Genomic DNA, 23,314 nt, shown 5'->3' with positions numbered 1-23,314 from the left:
CTTTGGTTTCACTCTAGTAACTCTCCTCTCCGAGTCCTGGACATCCCTATTCCAGCGGTTAATAGAGATGAAGGGCACAGCCACGAATTTCACTTATTTAACACAGATTGACTTTATGTGGTGAAACAAGAATGCTTACGTCACTCTGTATGTCCATCATGTTCCTGGACAGTGCCACGTTCATGGCATCCGGTAGATATGTGTAGTGGTGGATCCGATGCCTGTAGTTGCAGTTACTGGCCGCTTCCTGGGACTTTTTGGCATGAGTGATGTTCATCATGTCCACTGGTGTGTGGTACTTAGTCTTACTCTTCTCATAGTCTTTCTTGTATTCACGGTCAGACTGAATCTTGGCTAAGTGCATTGAATGGACCAGCTTAGGGTCATCTTGGAGGCTGCGGAACCCAACGTGCTTACCCCGATCCTTCTCATAGGCCTCTTTGTATCTGTACTGTAATAATAATGAAGAAAATCAACACCACAGAGTGCAACTGTGTCAATTTTAGAAGCGACAATACATAATCATGAGCTCTTACTGTTTACTCTATGTTAATTAAAATCTTTCTTAATTCTTCAGTGGAGAGACAGTCAAGCAATCACCTTTCTTCGTTGTGTTTCAAACTGCTTTTCTGTTAGAAATTTTAGTTCACTTACTCTCACTGCACTATATAAACAGCACAATGTACATTCTGTATAATGAAAGTAATTTGGGATCAGCATTTGTTAGAAAAAATCCAACTGAAATGTAAATAACCCAGTCAGACCTGCATCATAAGTGTTCAATCATAAAGTCATGTAGCAAAACAGGAGGCTGTCCTGTGTTCTAGCTCCGAAACATACCATCCAACAGCTGCCTTTCCCCCAAAATGAATCCCCGAAACTAACCATACTCTCTTATTTGCTCCTCATAACCCTTTAACATTTCACTTCCTTGGAGAAATTATGTGACTTTCTTGGAAAATAATTTACCCATTCTTCTTCAACAATAGTTTGTGATGGAGAACTGGACATTTTAAGAACCATCTCTGCAAATAATTTTTTTCTATTTTCCCTTTTCGTTTTTATTTAAAACTTTGTCCTCTCGTTTCCCATGTTGGTGAACAATGGAAATTGCCGCCTGGATTCTATGATGGCAATGATGGCGACACTGTCAGCAACTTCAAGAGTCTGCACATGCGCAAAGTAATTTGGAAATCCAGATGTTGTGTTGGTAATTCTATGCTCCTCCAAAGGGAGGCGCATGCAGATTGCCTGGTGATTCCTTGGCTTGGGGGGTCAAAGTTAAACAGCGGTTGAGGAAGGGAAAGTCCGCACCAGCAATGCTGCCAAATCTTTCTAGGCGGTTTTCTTCAAGGTCAGCGGCAAGCACCATTACTTCACCACTCAATGCAAATTCCAGTACACGAGACAACAAATTCAAATCCAACCCAAACTATTATTAATTACACAGAAGTAGCCCATTTAACTATGAGAGCATTGTCCTTAATTTTGGTTAGTTGCTTTAATTATTTAACCATGGCCTTTAAAACCAATTTGCTGTTCTCTCTCTCATATATATATATATCCTTATTAACCTTATTTCAAAAGTGAGCATCTTTCTCCCTTTTAATAACTTAGTATATTCTCAAATGGTGGTCTTTCTGGGCAGTACATTCATAACCTTTTGTGTCAAGTAATTCAAATTAGGTTTGATTTTTAAGATTATGCCCCTTTGTTTTGAACTCTTACTAAAAGACAGTGGGAGCTCTTGTGGCACACTGGATAGGGTCCCTGCCTCTGAGCTAGAAGCTCCAGGCTCAAATCCCGCTCCAAGACCTGATGACCAAGGAAGGTGCATTAAGACACAGATCTTCCGGCTGTTCACGCCAGCGGAATCTTCCGGTCCCACTGATGGCGCACCCCCGCCGCATGTTTCCCGGCAGCGTGGAATGGATTCAACGGGAAATCCCACTGACTTCGGCGGCACCTGAAGGTGCAGTTGAGAAAGAAGCCGCAGGGAATCTCGCCATCATCTTGCAAAACGAGTTTGAGTAACAATTTGTAAATCCTTCCAACATACACATGTGACAGGAGGTACAACTAGGAGAGATTCCTGGTCAGCCGCCTGTGGAAGGCAACAGCAAACCACTGCAATCCCTGTGGTGTAGGTGCATCCACAACACTGTTAGGGATGGAGTTCCAGGTTTTCCAGCGACATTGTAGGAGGGGTGATATATTTCCAAGTCAGGATGGTGAATGGCTTGAATGGGAACCTCCAAATAGTGGTTTTCCCATATGTCCGCTGCCTTTGACCTTCTAAATGGCTATATAATCTGGGTAAAGTGCAGCCGATGCTCAGGTGCTACTGTAGACCCAAACATTAAAAATGGAATTCATGGAAATACGTACAGTTTCATAGCACAGAGACTTTTAACCCAAAATGTCTATGCTGGTATTTATGGTCTACTCGAGCCTCCTCCCACTCTACTTCATCTCAACCTATTAACATTTCATTCTTTGTCCCTCATACACTAACTTGATTCCCTTCAAATGATATTCACGTTAACCACACCACTCTACTGCAAGGCATTTTCCTACATAACCTGACACTTCAATATTTTCAGGGGATCCTTTCAGGGGGATCCTCTCCAACTAACCTCTCGCTATAGATTGGTCTCTTAGGCTCAGGTGTCATTCTGGAATTCCATTACTATTCCCCCTTCTAGACCAGTGCCTCCTTATTCAGGTGAAGTGCTCACAACTAAACTTCATGGGCCGGGGGCTGGCGTGAATCCCGCCCCCGCTGGTTGCCGAATTCTCCGGCACTGGATATTCGGCGGGGGCGGGAATCGCGCCGCGCCGGTTGGCGCCCCCCCCCCCGGCGATTCTCCGGCCCGAATGGGCCGATGTCCCGCTGCTGGACTGCCTGTCCTGCCGGCGTGGATTAAACCACCTCTCTTACCGGCGGGACAAGGCGGCGCGGGTGGGCTCCGGGGTCCTGGGGGGGGGGGGGCACAGGGCGATCTGGCCCCAGGGGGGTGCCCCCACGGTGGCCTAGCCCGCGATCGGGACCCACCGATCCGCGGGCGGGCCTGTGCCATGGGGGCACTCTTTTCCTTCCGCCTTCGCCATGGTCTCCACCATGGCGGAGGCGGAAGAGACCCCCTCCACTGCACATGCGCAGGGATGCCGTGAGCAGCCGCTGATGCTCCCGCGCATGCGCCGCCCAGCAAAGTCAGTTTTTCGCTAGCTGGCGGGGCACCAAAGGCCTTTCCCGCCAGCTGGCGGGGCGGAAATCAGTCCGGCGCGGGCCTAGCCCCTCAAGGTTAGGGCTCGGCCGCTCAAGATGCGGAGACTTCCGCACCTTTGGGGCAGCGTGATGCCAGACTGATTTGCGCCGTTTTTGGCTCCGGTTGGCGGAGAATTCCGCCCCATATTTGGAATGAAATGAAAATCGCTTATTGTCACAAGTAGGCTTCAATTAAGTTACTGTGAAAAGCCCCTAGTCGTCACATTCCGGCACCTGTTCGGGAAGGCTGGTATGGGAATTGAACCATATTGCTGGCCTGTCTTGGTCGTCTTTAAAAGCCAGCGATTTAGCCCAGTGTGCTAAACCAGCCCCAGATTTGAGTGCCCTGTATAATTGCAATTATTCGTTTTTTCAAATACTTTGCCTCAAGTAATGAAGAATGCAACCACATTAGATATTTTGATTGTTTCTTGCCACTGTGACCTAAATTGTATAGACTTTTGTAAATTCTCCCTTCCCCACACCTTTGTACCACACCTGAGCACAAGAACATTGAATTTAGGAACAGGACTAGACCATTCAGCCCTTCGAGCCTGCTCCACCATTCAATTACATTGCGGTTGATCTGGTTATGGACTCAATCCACTTTCCTGTCTGCCCCCCATAATCCTTGACTCCCCTTGTCTATCAATAATCTGTACAACTCTGCCTTAATTAAATTCAATGACTGCTGCTTTCTGGGGAAGAATTCCACATACTAACCACCCTCAGAGAAAAAACATTCTCCTCATCTCAGTCTTAAAAGATCTCTTATTCTTAAACTGTGTCCCCTCATTCAAGTCTCCCCCCAGTATCCTCCTAGTATCCACCCTGTCAAATCCCCTCACGATCTTACATGATAGCCATTCATTCTTCTGAACTCCAGTGGGTTCGGGCCTAGCCTCTTCAACTGTTCTTCATAAGATAGCCCCCTCATCCCAAAAATGAGTCTAGTGGAGCTTCGCTGAACTGTTTCTAACGCAATTATGAATATTTTTTTCAAATAAGAAGACCAAAACTATGCACTGTTTTCCAGGTGTGGTCTCACCAAGGCCCTGTACAATGGCAGTAAAACTTCAATATTTTTATATTACATCCCCTCTGCAATAAAATCCAACAGTCCCATCTGCCATTCCTAAATCTAAAACCCTAAAAACTCAACTTGCACAATTTGCAGCTGCCATCAATCCCCCCCCCCCACCCCCCACCCCCCCACCCCCCCACCCACCCCCCTACCCCCACCCCCGCCGTGGGTTTAATATTCCTTTGTCCTTTTGCAATTTTCTGTTGCTTCACAATTAATTATAGTGAAAAGTCAGCAAATTTGAGTATGGTTGCCTCCCATTGCAGATAACGTCACCAGCCCCAACCACTGCAGAATGCAGCCTGTCAGTGTTTGTTAATTGAAGACTTTTCCTTTTATATTGTGTCTGCCTCATGCCTCCAATCAATTCTCTATTCAATGTGCCTTAATCTTAGTTGCCTTTTGAAAATCCATGTCAAAGAATCATGGCAATATTTCAGGTATAGAGGATGGCCATTCAGCCCATCAGGTCTACTCCAGTTCTCCATGTAGCAATCCAGTTGGTCACATTCCCCTATTCCAGGCTCATAGTCCTGCGGGTTATTTCGTTTAAGGTCCCATCCTATTTCCTATTGAAATTATTGATTGCCTCTGCTTGCACCACCCTCGTAAGCAGCGGGTTCCAGGTCATTACCACTCGCTGCATTAAAAAAAATGTTCTTCCTCACATCAGCCTTGCATCCCTTACTCCTAAGGGCAGTACTTCCTTGTATAGAACACTTACTGATTCTCTCTATCTACCATGTCAGCGACCCTAGCAAAGCAATCTATTAACATAATTAGATGTAAGCACCACAAAAGGAATTTACTCACATCACTTGCAATGTTTCTTGAAGCTTTAGCTGCAACAATTGGAATGGCATCTGCCCGAATATCATGGCCTTTAGCTATTGTCTTGTGCCAGGCTTGCTTATAGCGTATCTTGAAAACAAAAATGTGAAATTTAATTTTACAATAGGTTGGGGTGCAATGTTGGAAGATAGTGTGCATAATAAAATTTCAGTTTAATAAACACAAACTAAAAATTCATGTGACATTCTTACCAAGTCATACCCAAAATGCCAGGACATCATGGAGATTTCCTTCATTTTGTTTTTTCAACAAATTGGGCATCACTAGCTCATTTGCTGCCCAACCCCTATTGGAATTGAACTGGGTGGTTTGCTGGTCTTTCCAACAATTGACAATAGTTGTCATGGTCACCAATACTGAGACTAGCTTCATGTTCCACGTTCATTATTCAATTTTCAGCTGTCATAGTAGAATTTGAACCCATATCATAGAATCCCTACAGCGCAGAAGGAGGGCATTCGGCCCGAGTCTGCACCGACCCTCTGAAAGAACACTCTACCTAGGCCCAATCCCCCAAACCTATCCCCGTAACCCCACCTAGGGGCAATTTAGCGTGGCCAATGCACCTAATCTGCACGTCTTTGGACTGTGGGAAGAAACCAGAGCATCTGGAGAAAACCCACGCAGACACAGGAAGAATGAGCAAACTCCACATAGACAGTCACCCAAAGTCAGAATCTAACCCGGTCTCTGGCGCTGTGAGGTAGCAGTGCTAACCACTGATACCACCATATCCCCGCAGTATTAGCCTGGGCTTCTGGATTACATGTCTAGTGACATTATCAATATGTAAATTGTAATAAACTACAAGTCTTCTTGTCAAAAGCAGATGGGGCCAGAGCACTGCTGAAACTAAAGAACCCAAACAGAGGTTAATGGCAAAACTGTAGACGCCACGGTGGGAAAAAGTATGATCTGCTGAAACAAATCTTTTTCTCCAAGGATCCAGAACTAACAGTCAGAGAAATATTTCTGCATCATTCAACTAGCTCAAAATTGAAATCAATGGGCATGCTTTCCAAAATCCTGAATTGCTGATGGAGTTTTGCATGCACTTTTCTGACAAGCTGCCAACTGCTTACAAGGCCCCATCAGTGATGTAAGGCCTTTAGAGAATGTTCCAGATAGAACCATAGAGTTTTACAGCCATTTGGTCCATCATGTCTGTGCTGGCGCATTAAACATAGAACATAGAACATAGAAAATACAGCACAGAACAGGCCCTTCGGCCCACGATGTTGTGCCGAACCTTTGTCCTAGATTAATCATAGATTATCATTGAATTTACAGTGCAGAAGGAGGCCATTCGGCCCTTTGAGTCTGCACTGGCTCTTGGAAAGAGCACCCTACCCAAACTCAACACCTCCACCCAACACCAAGGGCAATTTGGACATTAAGGGCAATTTATCATTGGCCAATTCACCTAACCCGCACATCTTTGGACTGTGGGAGGAAACCGGAGCACCCGGAGGAAACCCACGCAGACACGGGGAGGACGTGCAGACTCCGCACAGACAGTGACCCAAGCCGGAATCGAACCTGGGACCCTGAAGCTGTGAAGCAATTGTGCTATTCACAATGCTACCGTGCTGCCCTTGAGAACAAATAAATCTACACTATATCATTTTACCGTAATCCATGTACCTATCCAATAGCTGCTTGAAGGTCCCTAATGTTTCCGACTCAACTACTTCCACAGGCAGTGCATTCCATGCCCCCACTACTCTCTGGATAAAGAACCTACCTCTGACATCCCTCCTATATCTTCCACCTTTCACCTTAAATCTATGTCCCCTTGTAATGGTTTGTTCCACCCGGGGAAAAAGTCTCTGACTGTCTACCCTATCTACTCCCCTGATCATCCTATAAACCTCCATCAAGTCGCCCCTCATCCCTCTCCATTTTAATGAGAAAAGGCCTAGCACCCTCAACCCTTCCTCATAAGACCCACTCTCCATTCCAGGCAACATCCCGGTAAATCTTCTTTGCACCCCTTCCAAAGCTTCCACATCCTTCCTAAAATGAGGCGACCAGAACCGCACACAGTACTCCAAATGTGCTGAACAATCCTAAACCAGTGCCATTGTTTTGCTCTCTTGGTATAACCTTATATCTCTCTTCCTTCAAAGGTACTTCATTGACTTTATGAAGTACTTTAGAATTCCCCGAGGTCGTGAAGGCAATATATAATTAATTGCTTGTTGTTTCTTTTCTGTTTTCGAATGTTTACCTATGTTTCCCTTAAAGGATCTAACTGGGTAGATTTTTGATTCACTACCTGGGTGGTAATCTGACAGAGTGGATCACCCACCTGTTCGAGAAGCTTCCTCATTTTCATTCTTATTGATCCCAATGGATTGAAGATCAGGTGGTTTCTATAATGGCAGGCATGCGTTCTTACTACATTGCCAGCTAGGCAGTGAAGATAAAATCTCTTCCAATTCTTTCTGTCCGATAAACCAATAGGCTCTTCCTCTGCCCGTCATTTTTGTATGTTTATTCTCAAATTTAAAATATTTGGATACCCATTGGTATTGGTTACAATGCTTTTATTCATAAGTTCACTTCTTGATAAAATAAATTCTAATAATGACACTCTCATTATTAACACCACCATTATGAACTTGCTCATTTAGTTGCGTTGTCAACATGTTATGAGATTTCTTTCTGAAGGGAAATTTGACTATTTCTGACATTTGGACTATTTTGATATGTAAAGGAAATGGACAAGAATATTTCGAGATTAATGGATGCTCAGAGTTACATTTCACAAGAAAGCTTTCAATTATGTGGTAAACCTTGCCCCTCCACAGTCGGGTACAAATCTTTTTTTTTTCCCTCCAAGATGCATATTTATTCAGGTTTTTTTCTGATACACGTCAGCGACAGTTATCAGATGATGTTACCATGGTTCAGTGTTATCTTTATTCCAATGTCATATTTGCTAAGTAAAACCTTTACTTCTCTGGGTACTTACCTCACTTAAATTTTGAGCATTTGCCTTAGCCTGCAGGAATGGTGGATATTCAGGATCAAGTGTATACTTATGCTTCATCTCTTCGCCGGATTTTCTGTAGCTGAGCTGAAAGCAAAGTGAGAAAATCCTTAGTATTTGAATCAAAGCTAACAGATTCTCAGTGCTGAGCGCACATTATCATTTCTGAGGATCCTGCATCTCTGTGATAAATCAAAGGACCCGTAAGTAACTTGGGATTCCCATATTTGGCAATACTCCCTCATGATTAAAAAAAGCTTTCGGATGAACTTTCAATAAATATGTCCTTGGTGTTCATTATTCATTAGCAACCCACACTGTCCGAGAACTTTCAGTAAAGAGTCAGGGAGTTAGCCAGAATATTCATTCACAACTTGATAACACCTTAGAAAATTTTAAAAATTCATTTTAAATGATACATCTTTGTGATTTTTCATAAACTTGCTGCAGTACAAACTGAGCATATGTGTTTTAAACAGAAGTGCATCCATCAATTTATAAGTATGCCTAATAAATGTGTTATCAAAACGCAAATCTTCATTAACAGTCACCTTTCTTTTCTCAGTTTTCCCCTCTAGTTACCTCTGAATATAGTGGAGCTCTCTGTCTCCACAGGACATGGGTAGATTAGAGAAGAAATAAACGTGCAGACCTATTACATCAGATCCCTGCCGTTAATCTGTTAGCCTGGGATTCAACAAACGGGCTGTATCGGGTGTGTCCATAGAGTAGAAGCGGGCCGGCAGAATCATTCAACTGAGGTGAGGTTCCCACTCCTCTTCACTCTTCATCATCTGCTCACTGTGCTGTCCTATCAGAGGGTATCCTGAAGAAACCTGCAATGGGTTTTGATTGCGATTCTCATACACTGGAGGTTGTTGGAGCTAGCTCCTGGATTGATTAACAGTGCCAGGTATTTCACCACATTTGGGGCATTTTCACCAATTGCCCACTACCCCTCTCCACCCCCTTCACCAACCCATTCCCAGATCTCCAAATAACCTTTAGGAATATAATTGAAGGTCTCACAGAAGTGTCACAATACTCATGTTTCCCCCCCTTTTTCTGGCTCTACAGATCCAACCAGGCTGAGGCTTAAAATAGGTACGTACCCTAAAAATGCCAACGGGACAGTGAATCCAAGGGAAAACTCCCTTCTAATGGGTGTAATCGTTCACAAGCCCCGAGCTCGCAAATATGAAAGTCTACACTTGCATTTCAACATCATTTCTTTTTTTACACAATGTCATCAGAAACACACGGTGCACGAGTAAATCCACAGAACTGAGTGTAAGGCAGAAGCACTTACGTCATTGAGCTGCTTTGTGTTACTTGTGGCAAGAACCATATTCATGGAGTCAGGGACGCTGGTGAACTTCAGACTGTCTGGATGCTGGCGATATTTATGCTCACTCAGGACCTCTCCTGCTTTCTTGACCTTCTCCACATCTAGCGAGCCAATAGGGATCCAGCCAATGCCCTTTTGCCAGCAATTGTAGTCCTGCTTGTACAGGTTCTGGCCAAAATGAAGATTTGCAGACATATTTGAGCACATTTTACAGTATCGAATAGGACAAAGCCCATGTATAGCAAAGTATTATGATCAAAAAGGCTGTGAATGCTGGAACAGTTGAAACTATGAAGACTGGGAGTAAGAGACCGTTAAGGGTATCTAGGGATATCGAGCTAAGGCAGGTAAATGCATCTGAGATACAAATCGGCCATGTAATTGGAGAGCCAGGGTGGTCTCGGTGGACAGGCGGTGCCATTACCACAGGGGTAGCCATTGCTGCTAGAGAGGCCCTTCATTGACCCATGAGTGACTAAAATGGTGCTCCTGCCCCACTAGGAGCCCACTGGGAAGTCACCAGGTTTCAATGAACAGTCTCCCCATGGGGCTGAGGCCCCACAGCCATTGACAAAATGCCTGCAATGGTGGTAAGTGGCCTTTAATGACCAGTTCAATGGCTCAATTGAGCTCGAGCAGGGCAGATCGTCTGTCATATTTGCTGTGGCCTGCGCACTGCCAATGCCTTCCCATGCCATTTTGTCAGCCTTCCCACCTCACAACCTATGTCCAAAGACCTGGTGAAATTTAGCCAATGATTTCCATCGTTGACCCAGTATTCGTGCCCAAAGCTAATAACTAATGAATAATTAACCCCTTTTTCTTTTTAAAATTGTCTCAAAAGATCTTTAACACCCACCTAAATCCCCAAACAAGCAGATGTTGATTTGAAATTTTATCTGAATGGGGAAAGGCTCTGAGAATGAACCTTCAGTGCTGGGATGGAATAGCAGGTCAGGTTATGAGCTCAATCTTTTGGCACGGACTTTGAACTTCAGCCCATCAATATGCCTCAGTCAAGTCGACGTACCAAAGAGCAGTTGTTCAGGCTGGAAGAAGAAGCCTGCTGTGCTCCTGACCGAGAGAAGGTGACGAACATTCCGAGACTGGAACTCCCCTCCCTCCCATGGAGGTCAATGGACCTTTAAATGGTCCGTCAAAGTTTCCGTCCCACCCGCAACAGTTCCCCTGGAAAATGCACCAGCCTATTCCTCATTTAACGGTGTGACTTACGTCGCTCTGTATGTTCATCATGTTTTTGGACAGCGCTACACTCATGGCATCTGGCAGGAAGGTGTAATTGTGGATCATATGCCGGTAGTTACAGTTACTGGCCACGTCCTGGGACTTCTTGGCGGCGGTAATGTGGAACATGTCTACCGGCATGTGATACTTGGTCTTGGTCTTCTCGTAGTCTTTCTTGTATTCACGGTCAGACTGAAGCTTGGCTATGTGCATGGAATGGACCAGCTTAGGGTCATCTCGTAGGCTGCGGAAACCAACGTGCTTCCCCTTTTCTTTCTCGTAGGCCTCTTTGTATTTGTACTGCAACAAATAAGAATGGAGTTCGAGACAAACTTGAGCTTTCAGGTTCAGTCACTGGGGTTTCCTCATAGAAATCTGCTACATTAATCATTCATATTTCACCATTCATTTACATTTTGGTTTGATATGCACTCACACCATGTAGGTCCTAAAAAGAGTTGTTGGTCAGTTGATTTTTTGAGGAAATGGTAGAAGTGGTTGGGGTTTGTTATTGTAATTGTCAAGGTAAGGGGCAGAGCAAGAAATAGTAAATCCTTCGGTATGATTTAAAAAAAAATACAATTGTATTTCCATATTAAGCAAACATAAATGAAGATTGAGTATTTGGAAGTTACATCCGTATTTTCCAGGCACGAACTAGGTGCCTCAGCCTCCAACTTGGCAGGCAGAGAGTGAACACACATTTCTACCCTCCCCAAGGCTCTACTCCCTCTTTGAAAAGCCTTTATCTTCCTTCTGTACATCCCTGGCCATCCTCCGACAGGTCCATCCAGGTGCTTATTGCTGTTTCCAAATGAGCCACAAACCCAAACTTTCAGTCCTTCTCTTTGGTTGACCTTACACCCTCCCATATCTGCTGATGGTCAATTTAGCAATCTCCTTCCTGTGCCACTCGCTCCTCCCAATGCTCACCCTGTGGTCTCTGCCAGCGGATCAGCTCTCTCCATATCTTCCCCCAGAACCATGAACAAGATCCATGACATCTTTGAGCTCATTCCGTGTGATTGCATTGACATCAAGGCCTTATTGGAAACTTGGTTGACTGGTGATTTCAGGGCTAATGAAGCCTCCCCTCCTGGCCTGCACCTTTCACTACTTGTCCCCACCCATGGTGGGAGTGTGGCTCTTACCACCAAATCGTATCAGATAATTATTTTGATTTTAATGCATCAAGGGGTATGGAGGGGAAGTGGGAATACGGCATTGAGTTTGAGGATCAGCCATGATATTACAAGATACTGAGAGGCCTAGATAGAGTGGTCGTGGAGAATATATTTCCACTAGCAGGAAAAACTAGAACCCAAGGGCACAGCCTCAGACTAAAGGGATGATCCTTTGAAACTGAGATGAGGAGAAATTTCTTCAGCTAGAGGGTGGTGAATCTGTGGAACTCTTTGCCGCAGAAGACTGTGGAGGCCAAGTCACTGAGTGTCTTTAAGACAGAGATAGATAGGTTCTTGAGTAATAGGAGATCAGGGATTATGGTGGGAAGGCAGGAGAACAGGTTTGGGTTAAGCCATTATTGATCATTTCCCTGTATCACGATCCTCCCATATACCACTTCTAAGTCTACACCATACTTCCTAATGTGTCTGCCCCTGGAAGATTCTTCCCCATATCACTTATAGCTTCACTTTTGAATTCCCAACCATCTCGGCTTTCGTTCTCCATTCACCATAACATGTCCCAGTGAACTGCAGACCACCCAACTCCCCTTCCTGGCCCCAGTGTTAGCTGACACTGTTAATTGTTCTCTCCCCTAAGGTATTGTCTTCCTGTCTTTAAGTCTGTGGACATCATCCCTCCCGTGTAAAAAGACACACTCTTGACCTCTCCATCCTTGTGAGCTACCACCTCATCTCCCATTCGTCTTTTCTCTCCCAAGTGCTTGAAAGTTTAGTGACTGCACAAATATCCATGCTCATCTTTCCTGCAACTTCATATTTGATCATGTTTCCATCTTTGCCACAGCACTGAAATGGCCCTTCCTTAACAAAGCCACAAATTACATCCTCCGTGGTGGTTGTCCCTCCTCAGCTTTCTTGGCTTGTCCACAACCTTTGGCCATACCATCTTCCTCCATCGCCTCTCCTGCTGCATTTTACAGAGTAGGACTACCCTAGCTTGATTCCATTTTTGTTAATCCAATCAAAGTCGAGGAATCACCTGCAATCGGTTCTCTTTACACTCTGGCACTGATACCTCTAGGACAGGCATTGTCAAACTCAGGGGCGCAACCCGTGGGTGGGTTGCGAGATGGGTGTTGGGAGGGTCGCGGAGCCGTCCATCGTGTTGCTCCCGATCGCGCAAATCCGCGCGCAACAGCCGCAGCAGCCGGCTTTTAATATTGCTGACTGCGAGCGGCCTTCAAAATGGCCAGGAACAGATTTTTAAAATTCAGCCACACTGCGCACACGTTCCCGATCATCGGTGCGCATGCGCAGTGCGGCCGCATTTTTTTTATATGGTCGCAGCCTTTTTTTTCAAGTTCGGGGGACCAAAGGGACAAAGGGACCATTGGGGCCAAAGGGACCCAAAACCATTTCCACCATTTTTGTCAGCAACAAACAAGGTAAGAGAAAATGGTGGATCGCGCAGGTCGGCCGGCGTGGGTCGCAAAGGTCTGCCGGTGTGGGTCGCGAAGGTCGGCCGCCGTGGGTCGTGAAGGTCGGCCGGCGTGGGTCGCAAAGTCGGCCGGCGTGGGTCACGAAGGTCGGCCGCCGTGGGTCGTGAGGGTCGGCCGGCGTGGGTCGCAAAGGTCTGCCGGTGTGGGTCGCGAAAGCCGGCCGGCGTGGGTCGTGAAGGTCGGCTGCGTTGGGTCCTGAAGGTTGGCCGTTTGGTGAAAATGGGTCCCTGGAAAAACAGTTTGAAAAACGCTGCTCTCGAAGTCCCTATGGATCGGTCCAAAGTTCTCTCCTATTTCAAATCTACATTGTGACCTTCGACAACAACATGGCAACTACAACATCAGGTTCCACATATGCACTGACAACATTTAGTTCTACTTCAAGACCAACTCTCTCATAATAATAAAAGCAAAAACAGCGGATGCTGGAAATCTGAAATAAAAACAGGAACCGCTGGAAAAACTCAGCAAGTTTGGCGGCGTCTGTGGAGGGAGACTCTCAGCATTAGCGCTGGTTTGTCACAGTGCGTGCCTGACATCCATTGCTGTAACGGTTAAAATTTCCTCCAACTAAATAGCGTGAAGTAGAAAATCATTACTTTTACCCTCCACTTGAAACTCTCTGTTCCCAAGCTACCAAATCCAACCTTCTTCCTTGCAACTGTATGAGGCTGAATTCAACAATTTACAACCTTGGTACCATCCTTGAACCCCCCGCCCCCCCACCCCCCCAAGATGAACTACGGATCAAATATCTGCTCCATCATCAATAAGATTGGGACATTCCAGTTCTTCCAGGCAATGGACCTTTGAAATACCTAGGGCCTCTGCAATTTATTTCTCTACCTCCATCTGTAAAGCTGTGGTGTTTTGCTTTCCTTTGTAGGTGTTTAATATAACAAAAACCTTCACTGGGTGGAATTTTCCCATATTTCCTTCAGAGCGCCAGTTCCTGACTGAAACCCGGTGTGTAGGTGTCTCCAGCTGCACAGCCGAGGTTTTAGTCCAGATTTTGAGCCTCCCTGAAAACAAATTCAGGGGTGTGTTTTACGCTGTTATTGTGGCGACGCCTGATAGAACCAGCAAGGCCAGCTCCACAGAGATCAGGGCGCCCTTTAAAAACGGCGCCCCCATCAGCACAGAAACAATCTCCCTCCCCCTTCGCCCCACACCCACTAGCCCCCACGGACAGCACCACCATCACCTCCCCCCCCCCCCCCCCATCACCACCATCAGCACCAGGGCTCCCCAACCCCCCCCCCCCGCCCCCAACTCCACACCACTATCAGCAACGGAGCTTTCACCGCTCCCCAACCCATCATCATTTGCATCATGGATCTCCCCTGACCCCCCCCCCGCCCCCCCCCCCCCCCCCCCCCCCCCCACCACCACCACCGTCAGCCCCAGGGCTCTAACCCACAACACCCCACTCCTACTTTCAGCATTGGGCCTCTCACCTCCCCTCGCCCACCACCGCCATCAGCATCGGGGCTCTCACCCCACCTCCCTCCCTCCCCCCAAACAGCATCAAAGCTCACCTCTTCCCTCCCTCTTCTCCCCTGCACTCCCCCTCTCACCACCGCCACCACACCATCAGTATCGGCACTCTCTCCTGCCACCCCCACACCCACCACAAGTATCAGCTCCTCCCACTCTGATAAACATAATGTAAAACCCCTTCAAATGGGGCTTAATGTGTATTTAAATGAGGTTCCCGCCCTTTCTGGGTGTGAACTTCATTCACTCACTGGTGAGGGGCGTGGAAAATCGATAAACGCGATCTCGTCGACGAGAATCGCAACTCCTGACTCTCATGGGATCTTCCTCCCCTGCCGTCGTTCGACTAACACAGGCTGAAAATTGTCCACTTTGTATCCTAAATATCACTCATATCTCTCTCTCTCAACCATTGGAAGTTTCAGCCCTCAACCTCTATGTCCTCCCCCACACCCCACCACATGCCCCCCCCCCTTCCCCCATCATGACTGATAGAACGTACTTACTAAATACCATCAACTGATCATCATGTACAATGGCAATCTCTCCTCTCAGGGATTCCACCTAGCTGGGAACAATTCTCTTTTATTGATACGTTTGCTCAAATAAAATAAAATCCCATCATTGTTGTCTCGATCAGTGTGCCAATTATCATAGAATCATAGAATTTACAGTGCAGAAGGAGGCCATTCGGCCCATCGAGTCTGCACCGGCTCTTGGAAAGAGCACCCTGCCCAAGGTCAACACCTCCACCCTATCCCCATAACCCAGTAACCCCACCCAACACTAAGGGCAATTTTGGACACTAAGGGCAATTTATCATGGCCAATCCACCTAACCTGCACATCTTTGGACTGTGGGAGGAAACCGGAGCACCCGGAGGAAACCCACGCAGACACGGGGAGGATGTGCAGACTCCGCACAGCCAGTGACCCAAGCCGGAATCGAACCTGGGACCCTGGAGCTGGGAAGCAATTGTGCTAACCACAATGCTACCGTGCTGCTCTCAACCTTCCACCTTCCTCCCGCTGGCTCGTTTATCACCGATATCCGTCCAAGCAAGTTGTCATTTTAGTTTTTTGCCTTCAATTTGCAGTTAAATCCTAAACCTTGTCGTATTGCAGTTCTGACTCATGTACATCACGTCCAGTTGGATAACCTTAACTTGCTTTTGTTTTTGTTTCGTGTTTTTCAGACACATCCGCCTCCCAACGCTTCGTTGGGCATTAACTGCGGAATCACCGGTCTGTGAGCTGTTATGAATTTTCTATTTATGTCAAAAGCCATACTTCACTGAATGTTGCTGGGCACTTACGTCACTGGCAATCCTTCGTGAAGCTTTGGCTGCAACGATCGGGATGGCATCAGACTTAAGGTGATATCCTTTCGCGAGTGACTTCTTCCAGTTATTTTTGTAGCAGTGCTGTAAATGATTAGCAAACATTTAATTAAATTGCATTATCTAATGAAGACTTAAATATTGCCAACTGCCATCCACCGTAACTAACTGCAAATGTAAAAACTGGAAATGGTGGCACAGTCCCAGGGGACCATAAACTGCTCTCCCCTTTTGAGAGAGAGCTGACTGGTGGTGATTTAGCCTGAGGGGTGTGGTGAAATGCGCAGGCATTTCTATGTATAACTGTACATAGTTGCACCAATGTACATATTGTATGTAACATCACCAGTGTACAGAGCCACTGACCAATACATATAGGGACAATTTTGACCTCCCGCCAGTAGGTGGAATCAGACATCCATATAGAGATATATATACAGGGGGACGTACGCGACACAGGCATTGGATAGTAGGACGTACAAGGAGAAAGTCATCTCCTCCTTAGATTCACAGTAACGTAGACAGAATAGTTTGTACATTGAAATACACAGTTACTAACCAGCGTGTCAAGAATAAATACTTGTAGCAATCATATCTTTGTGTTCTATGTGTACCTTCATGATCAAGGAAGTCATCGAACATAACAAGGAGCACCACACTTCAGGTGATTGGCAAAGTTGAGAAGGCAGGGCATTCATGAATAACCTCAGCCGATATGGGAATTGAACCCGCGCTGTCGGCTCTGCATCACAAACCAGCTATCGAGCCAACTGAGTTTACCGACCTCTCCCCCCGCTCCCCACACATGAATGGGGTAAGTTCTGATGCATAGATTTCAAATTCTCTATTACTAACTTATTTTGCATTATCTTTTCCTTACTTAGCCCTGCCTGTGCTGTATACCGTTCTCCAGTCAAGGGACTGGATAGGAGCCCATATCCTAGAACTCAACCAGTTACGTCCTACAACCAGATATTAGACCATGTAATTCACATGGTGCTGTCTGATAAGATCACTCAGTAATTTGATTCATGGGTAAATTCTGAATTGTACCATTGGTAATAACAAAATTCCATGTGTTGTTAGTTTTGTAGTTTAAAAAAAAAGGGGGGGAAACAAGAGGAATCTTAAAATAATGTAAAATTATGGGGCTGGATTCTCCATTTGGGAGACTATGTGCTGTCACCGGCGTGGGAATGGTGGTGTTTTACGACTGATAAAACGGTGCAAAACGGCCACCGATCCTCCGTCTGGTGGCAGGCTAGCAGGCACACAGTGTAGAGCCCCCAGCTGCCGACCAATGGCGGTCCACTTCTGCCATCACGTAACATGTCACGTCCAATAAAGCATCCACTAAGGTGCTTATTCCCCAACAGCATTTTGCTGCACCAACGAAGGTGGAACAGAGACTGTCCTGTAAAAGGACAATGAACACAATCCTGATTCAGCAATGCTACCTTCATCCTCAAAAGGTTAATATCGAATATTCTGTAACACACGCGAGGAATAACCCAAGTTGGCAAATGTCTAGGGATACAATCCTTACATCACTGAAGTTGTAGGCATTCCATTTAGCTTGAATGAACTGGGGAACATCTGGTGGCAAGGTGTACTTGTGCTTGATCTTCTCTCCTCCAGATCGGTATAGTTTCTGTAAAATAAAACCAAGTCAGATCAAGAACAACAAGTTGCATGTGCGCACAAGTGATACATAATAGTCATTAACACTGCAATGAAGTCACTGTGAAAAGCCCCTAGTCACCACATTCCGGCGCCTGTTCAGGTACACAGAGGGAGAAGTCAGAATGTCCAAATTGCCTAACAGCACATCTTTCAGGACTTGTGGGAGGGAACCAGAGCACCCGGAGAAAACCCATGCAGACACGGGGAGAACGTGTAGATACCACACAGACAGTGACCCAAGCCGGCAATCGAACCTGGGACCCTAAGCTGCGAAGCAACAGTGCTACCAAATGCTACCGTGTTGCCCATGATGCCCATGATGTAAAGTTTCCGAGTATTAATTGGAAACAGAAATAAACCAGATCATCCTCAAAAGGACTACTTCACCTGGCACAAGACGTAGGTTACTGAGGTGTGAAAATCAACTCGCGGAAGGTAGAGAAACCATTCAGTACCATATGGAGCATTACCCATATATTCCACTGAGGGCAGAATACTGGTCTTTCATGCTGCTTCATGACCTTGCACAGTCTAACTTACCAATCGGATTCTATCAGATTTTGGCAGCTCCCTCAAATGAGATATGTTGCAGATATGCAATGCGTTATGGAGGACTAAAGGGAGAAACTGGTAGAGGTCTTCCTTGCCAACATTAAACCCTCTTCTCATTGAATTATAGAATCCTTACAGTGCAGAAGGTGGCCATTCGGCCCAATCGAGTCTGCACCGACCCAGCAAAACTGTACTCCACCACCCCATCCCCATAACCAAACCAGCACATCTTTGGACACTCAGGGGCAATTTAGCATGGCCAATCCACTTAACCTGCACATCTTTAGACTGTGGGAGGAAAGCAGAGCACTTGGAGGAAACGCCACACAGACATGGGGAGAACGTGCAAACCTCCACACAGTCACCCAAGGCCGGAATTGAACCCGGTTCCCTGATGCTATGAGGCAGCAGTGCTAACCACTGTGCCACCGTGCTGCCATTAAACATTGAACATAGAGTGGCACTTATGTCAAAGAAAATGATCCCCCAAACCATCCATAGCTGAAGTGATATGAACAAGGGCACAAACCCATTGAAGGGTGCACGGCAAATGTGACATATAATACAAACATTGACAAGTTCTGTGAAGATCCACTCACATCATTGAGCTGTAGTGCATTGGTTTTAGCCAGCTCCATTTCAATTGAGTCAGGCACACTGGTGAACTTGAGTTTGCCTGGCTTCTGTCTGTAATTGTGTTCATCGAGTGCCTGTGCAGCTTTCTTCGCTTTCTCCATTTCTAGCGAACCAAGTGGACTCCAGCCAATGCCTTTGAACCAGTTATTGTAATCAGATTTGTACAGGTTCTTTAAAGAGAAAAAAAAAAATCAATGCAAAGGTAGAATATGAACCATGTCACCACTGTACCAAGCGAACAGTAAACGTGACACACAGGTGTTTTTCCAGAGCAACACGGGAGGTCCTAGTAATGATGACATTGTGAGAATACCATTTGAAAATTGTTATGGAAATCTTCACAGCAGCATGCGATAAATCGTCTGAACTCTATTCTCAGTTTGGAGTTCCACTGGACAAAGATTGGGTTATAGAATTGGCCGAGGTTATAGTGGAACAGAAACATGTGCAAATTCACAGCACAGAAGGAAGCCATTCAGCTCATCATGTGTGTGCTGGCTGAGAAAAGGCGATCCAGTCTGACCTCACCTTCCAGCTCTTGGTCCATAGCCCTGCAGATTAGAGCACCTCAAATCATATTAAAGTACTCTTTAAATGAAGTGACCGTTCTGTCTCCGCCATCCTTTCAGACAGCGAAGAACAATCCCCACCCTCAGTGCAAAGATTACTCCTCATATTCACTCAATTCCTTCTGCCAATTACTTTAAATCTCTGCACCCTTGCTATTGTCCTCTCTGCTAATGGAAATAGGTCTTTCCGATCAACTCTATCTCGGCCCCTCAGAATTTTAAATAGCTTGATTTAATCTCCCTACAGCGTTCTTTTCCCAAGAAGATAACCCCAGCCTACCCAATTTTCCCTCAGCGCTAAAATTTTCCATTCCTGACAACAGGTGGGTTTTACGGCCCCTTTCCTCCAGCGGAGTCTTCCGGTCCCACCAAGGTCAGCCCCTGCCACATGTTCCCTGATGACGAGACAGGTGAACCAAGCAAAATGCCATAGACTTTAAAGGGACCAGACGATCCCAGCAGCGGCCAATAAGAAAACTTGCTGCTGTGGGGAGGAGGGTGGGGGGGGGGGGGGGGGGGGGGGGGGGGGGGGGGGGGGGGGGGGGCTGTTGCTGGAACAATATATAATCTTCTTGTGTGGTCTCTCAAATATAATCATATCTGTCCTATGTGGTAAACCACTGTATTGGGCTTGTCCCTGCTGGGTCCGAACCACTATAGTATATAATCTGTGTATTGTGGTAAACTGCCACTGTATTATATGTAATGTGGTAACTACTGCCTGCTGGCTCCGCCTCCCCGGGCTCTGTATAAAGGTGGCTAGGCTCCGCTGTTGCCCCAGTTCGGGATCCGAGGCCAGGAGGCTTTCTGTTTAGTTTATTAAAGCCTCAGTTACATTCATCACTCGTCGTGTGCTCATTGATGGTATATCAATCTATGCATGGAGCCAGAGGAAATGGGCAAGGTATTAAATGAGTACTGTGCGTCAATATTCACCAAAGAGAAGGACTTGGTGGCTGATGAGTCTGGGGAGGGAGCGTGTAGATAGCTTGGGTCATGTTGAGATCAAAAAGGTGAAGGTAATGGGGGTGTTGAAAAACATTAAGGGTAGACAAGTCCCCAGGGCCTGATGGGATATAACCCAGAATATTGAGAGGGGCAAGGTTTTAGAGGAGGTGTACACAGAGGGTGGTGGGCGCCTGGAACTCATTGCTGGGGGAGTTAGTGGAAGCAGATACGATAGTGACTTTTAAGGAGTGTCTTGACAAATACATGAATAAGATGAGAATAGAGGGATACCGTCCCCTGAAGGGTAGGGGGCTTAGTTCAGAATGGGCAGCGTGGTCGGTACAGACTTGAAGGGCCTACGGGCCTGTTCCTGTGCTGCAATTTTCTTTGTTCTCTTTGTTCTTTGTTCCTGTAATGCGGTGACCAGAACTGTACGTGGTACTCTGACTGTGGTCTAACTAATGTTTCGTACAGATCTAGCATAACCTCCCTGCTTTTATCTCCCAGGCCTTGGCGATCCCTTATGCTTCCTTGACCATCTTATCTCCATGATGTGCCTCCTGCAATGATCTGTGGACATAAACCCTGATACGCCTCTGTTCCTCTAACTTGCTCAGAATCCTTCCACTTATTGTCTATTCTCTTGCCTTCTTTGTACTCCTCCAATACACGATCTCACACTTTTGCGGATTGAATTCCATTTGCCACGTGGGAGGGATTTTTCCACTTCCATGTCCAGGAGCGGGTGGGGGGGAAACAGAAAATCCCACGAGTGTCTCAAAATGGCCGAGGGGGAACAGGTTCATGCCAGGGCAGGTACATGTCTGGGCCTCCTACATCTTGCCTCTGGCAATACTGGGCACTACTCCCAGGCACTGCCCCCCAATTGCCCAGAGGTGGGTATTTTGTGGGGGGGCCGTTCCATTTTCATTGTGGGGGAATGGGGGAAGAGGACTCTGTGGTGGTGCTGGGTGGCAGAGTTCCACGGGGGAAGTGCTGAGGGGAAGAGGGGTGTTCCATGCTGGGAAAGGTGGGGGAGTTCCTTGGGCAGCGGGGAGGGACTGTTCTCTCATTGCTGGGGAATACCTTGTGGTGGTGCTGGGTGGCAGAGTTCCATGGGGAAATGCTGGGGTGGGGGTGGGGGGGGGGGGGGCTAATTCTTTAAAAAATCGGGACACCCTTCCAATCTTTTAAAAACGTAAGTTGCTGATGGGGCAGGATCATTCAGAGCCGGGGGGGGGGGGGGCCTCAAAAGGGGTCTGGCTTGCGATCAGTGCCCCACCGATCGGGCGAGCCGGCCTCTCTGAAGGAGGAAATCCTTTCACTCCGCCGCCCCGCAAGATCCATCCAACATCTTCTTGCGGGGCGGGCCCGCGGGGGAGGACGGCAACTGCGCAATGCGAGGGTTGGCGCCGGCCAACCCACGGCATGTGCGGGTGACGTCATTAACGCGGCGCCGGCCGAGTCATTTACGCGGCACCAAGGCCCGTGCGCGCGTAAATAACGCGGCGGCCGCTCGTAGCCCCTCGGGGGCAGGAGAATAGGGGGCTGGGAGCGGCCTCCGACGCCGGAGTGAAACACGGAGAATTGCGCCCCTTGTTCTGCATTACAAGCCAGCTGTTTAGCCCACTGTGCTAAACCAGCCCATAAGTTATAATCGCTTATTGTCACAAGTAGGCTTCAATGAAGCTACTGCGAAAAGCCCCTAGTCGCCACATTCCGGTGCCTGTTCGGGGAGGCCGGTACGGGAATTGAACCCGCGCTGCTGGCCTTGTTCTGCATTACAAGCATGTAGAAGTTAACAAGCTTTAGGTAGCAAGTCAGCACTTGTTCTATTCTTAAGAAGCACTCAGTTAAATAACTTCAAGCGTTCACCAAAACAGTTATGAGAGCGTTATAATGGTCTTTCATTTAATGAGAGGAAGTTCAAATTATTTTGTTTCACCAGCATTGCTTACAAGTTCATCCTGGCTGGGGCATACAGACTTTCTTCCTCATTGGCTTCTGGTCCCTTGGTTGCATATTCTTACTGGACTTCCTACTCAAAGAGATCCTGGATTCCCTGGAGTTGACGTGAATCTTTATTCTACAGTATTTTATGTTTGCTAATGGCCGAGATATTCCAGTCCCATCATGATGGGAACTGCCGTGGAGCATTTGGTGGCCCCAGTCAAAAGTCCATTGACGTTCACTGGAACCAGGCCATCCCAGCAGTGGGCGGGGCTGGAAAATCCCACCCAATGTCTTTGCTCCTTATCTCTGTAATCTCCTGTATGCTACAACCTCCAAAAGCTCTATCTTTCTCCAGTTCTGACCCAGTGCATCCTGATTTCCTTCATCTCATCATTGTCAGCCGCTCCTTCAGGTGAGTAGCCTCTGAGCTCTGGAATTGTCCCTGAAACCTCCCAAACTACACGCCTCTTTCTTCTTTTAAGTCTTTTAAGATTGTTTACCATCTGTTAGGTCATGCTTTTGACCACTGGTCCTAGTCCCCTCTCTACGTGGCTCAGTGTCAAATTCTGTCTTTTAATGCTTCTATGAAATGCTTTGGGATACTTTACCTCGTTAAAGGTAGAAATGAAAGTTGTATTATTGATTAACCCCTGTCTACATCTTGGTTAAGGGCCTAGCTTAGAGCCATTCTAAATGCT

General features: G+C 46.6%; 1 protein-coding gene across 50 annotated transcripts in view; it reads right to left on the bottom strand.

Annotated features, from left to right (window-relative positions):
• Nucleotides 1–23,314, bottom strand: part of neb (nebulin) — a 376,446-nt gene that overhangs the window by 271,170 nt on the left and 81,962 nt on the right. For all 50 annotated transcript variants that reach the window (XM_072470732.1, XM_072470804.1, XM_072470803.1 and 47 more), the window contains 8 exons: nt 19,110–19,316; nt 17,822–17,926; nt 16,252–16,359; nt 10,781–11,092; nt 9,509–9,715; nt 8,182–8,286; nt 5,166–5,273; nt 140–451 (listed from right to left, as the gene is read on the bottom strand). In XM_072470732.1, the coding sequence (XP_072326833.1) occupies nt 140–451; nt 5,166–5,273; nt 8,182–8,286; nt 9,509–9,715; nt 10,781–11,092; nt 16,252–16,359; nt 17,822–17,926; nt 19,110–19,316 (1,464 nt within the window). The remainder of the gene's footprint in view (nt 1–139; nt 452–5,165; nt 5,274–8,181; nt 8,287–9,508; nt 9,716–10,780; nt 11,093–16,251; nt 16,360–17,821; nt 17,927–19,109; nt 19,317–23,314) is intronic.

Source organism: Scyliorhinus torazame, chromosome 2, assembly GCF_047496885.1.
Source record: "Scyliorhinus torazame isolate Kashiwa2021f chromosome 2, sScyTor2.1, whole genome shotgun sequence".
Lineage (NCBI taxonomy): Eukaryota > Metazoa > Chordata > Chondrichthyes > Carcharhiniformes > Scyliorhinidae > Scyliorhinus > Scyliorhinus torazame.
Note: the sequence above shows the minus strand (reverse complement) of the source record. Positions and strands in the feature narration are given on the sequence as shown.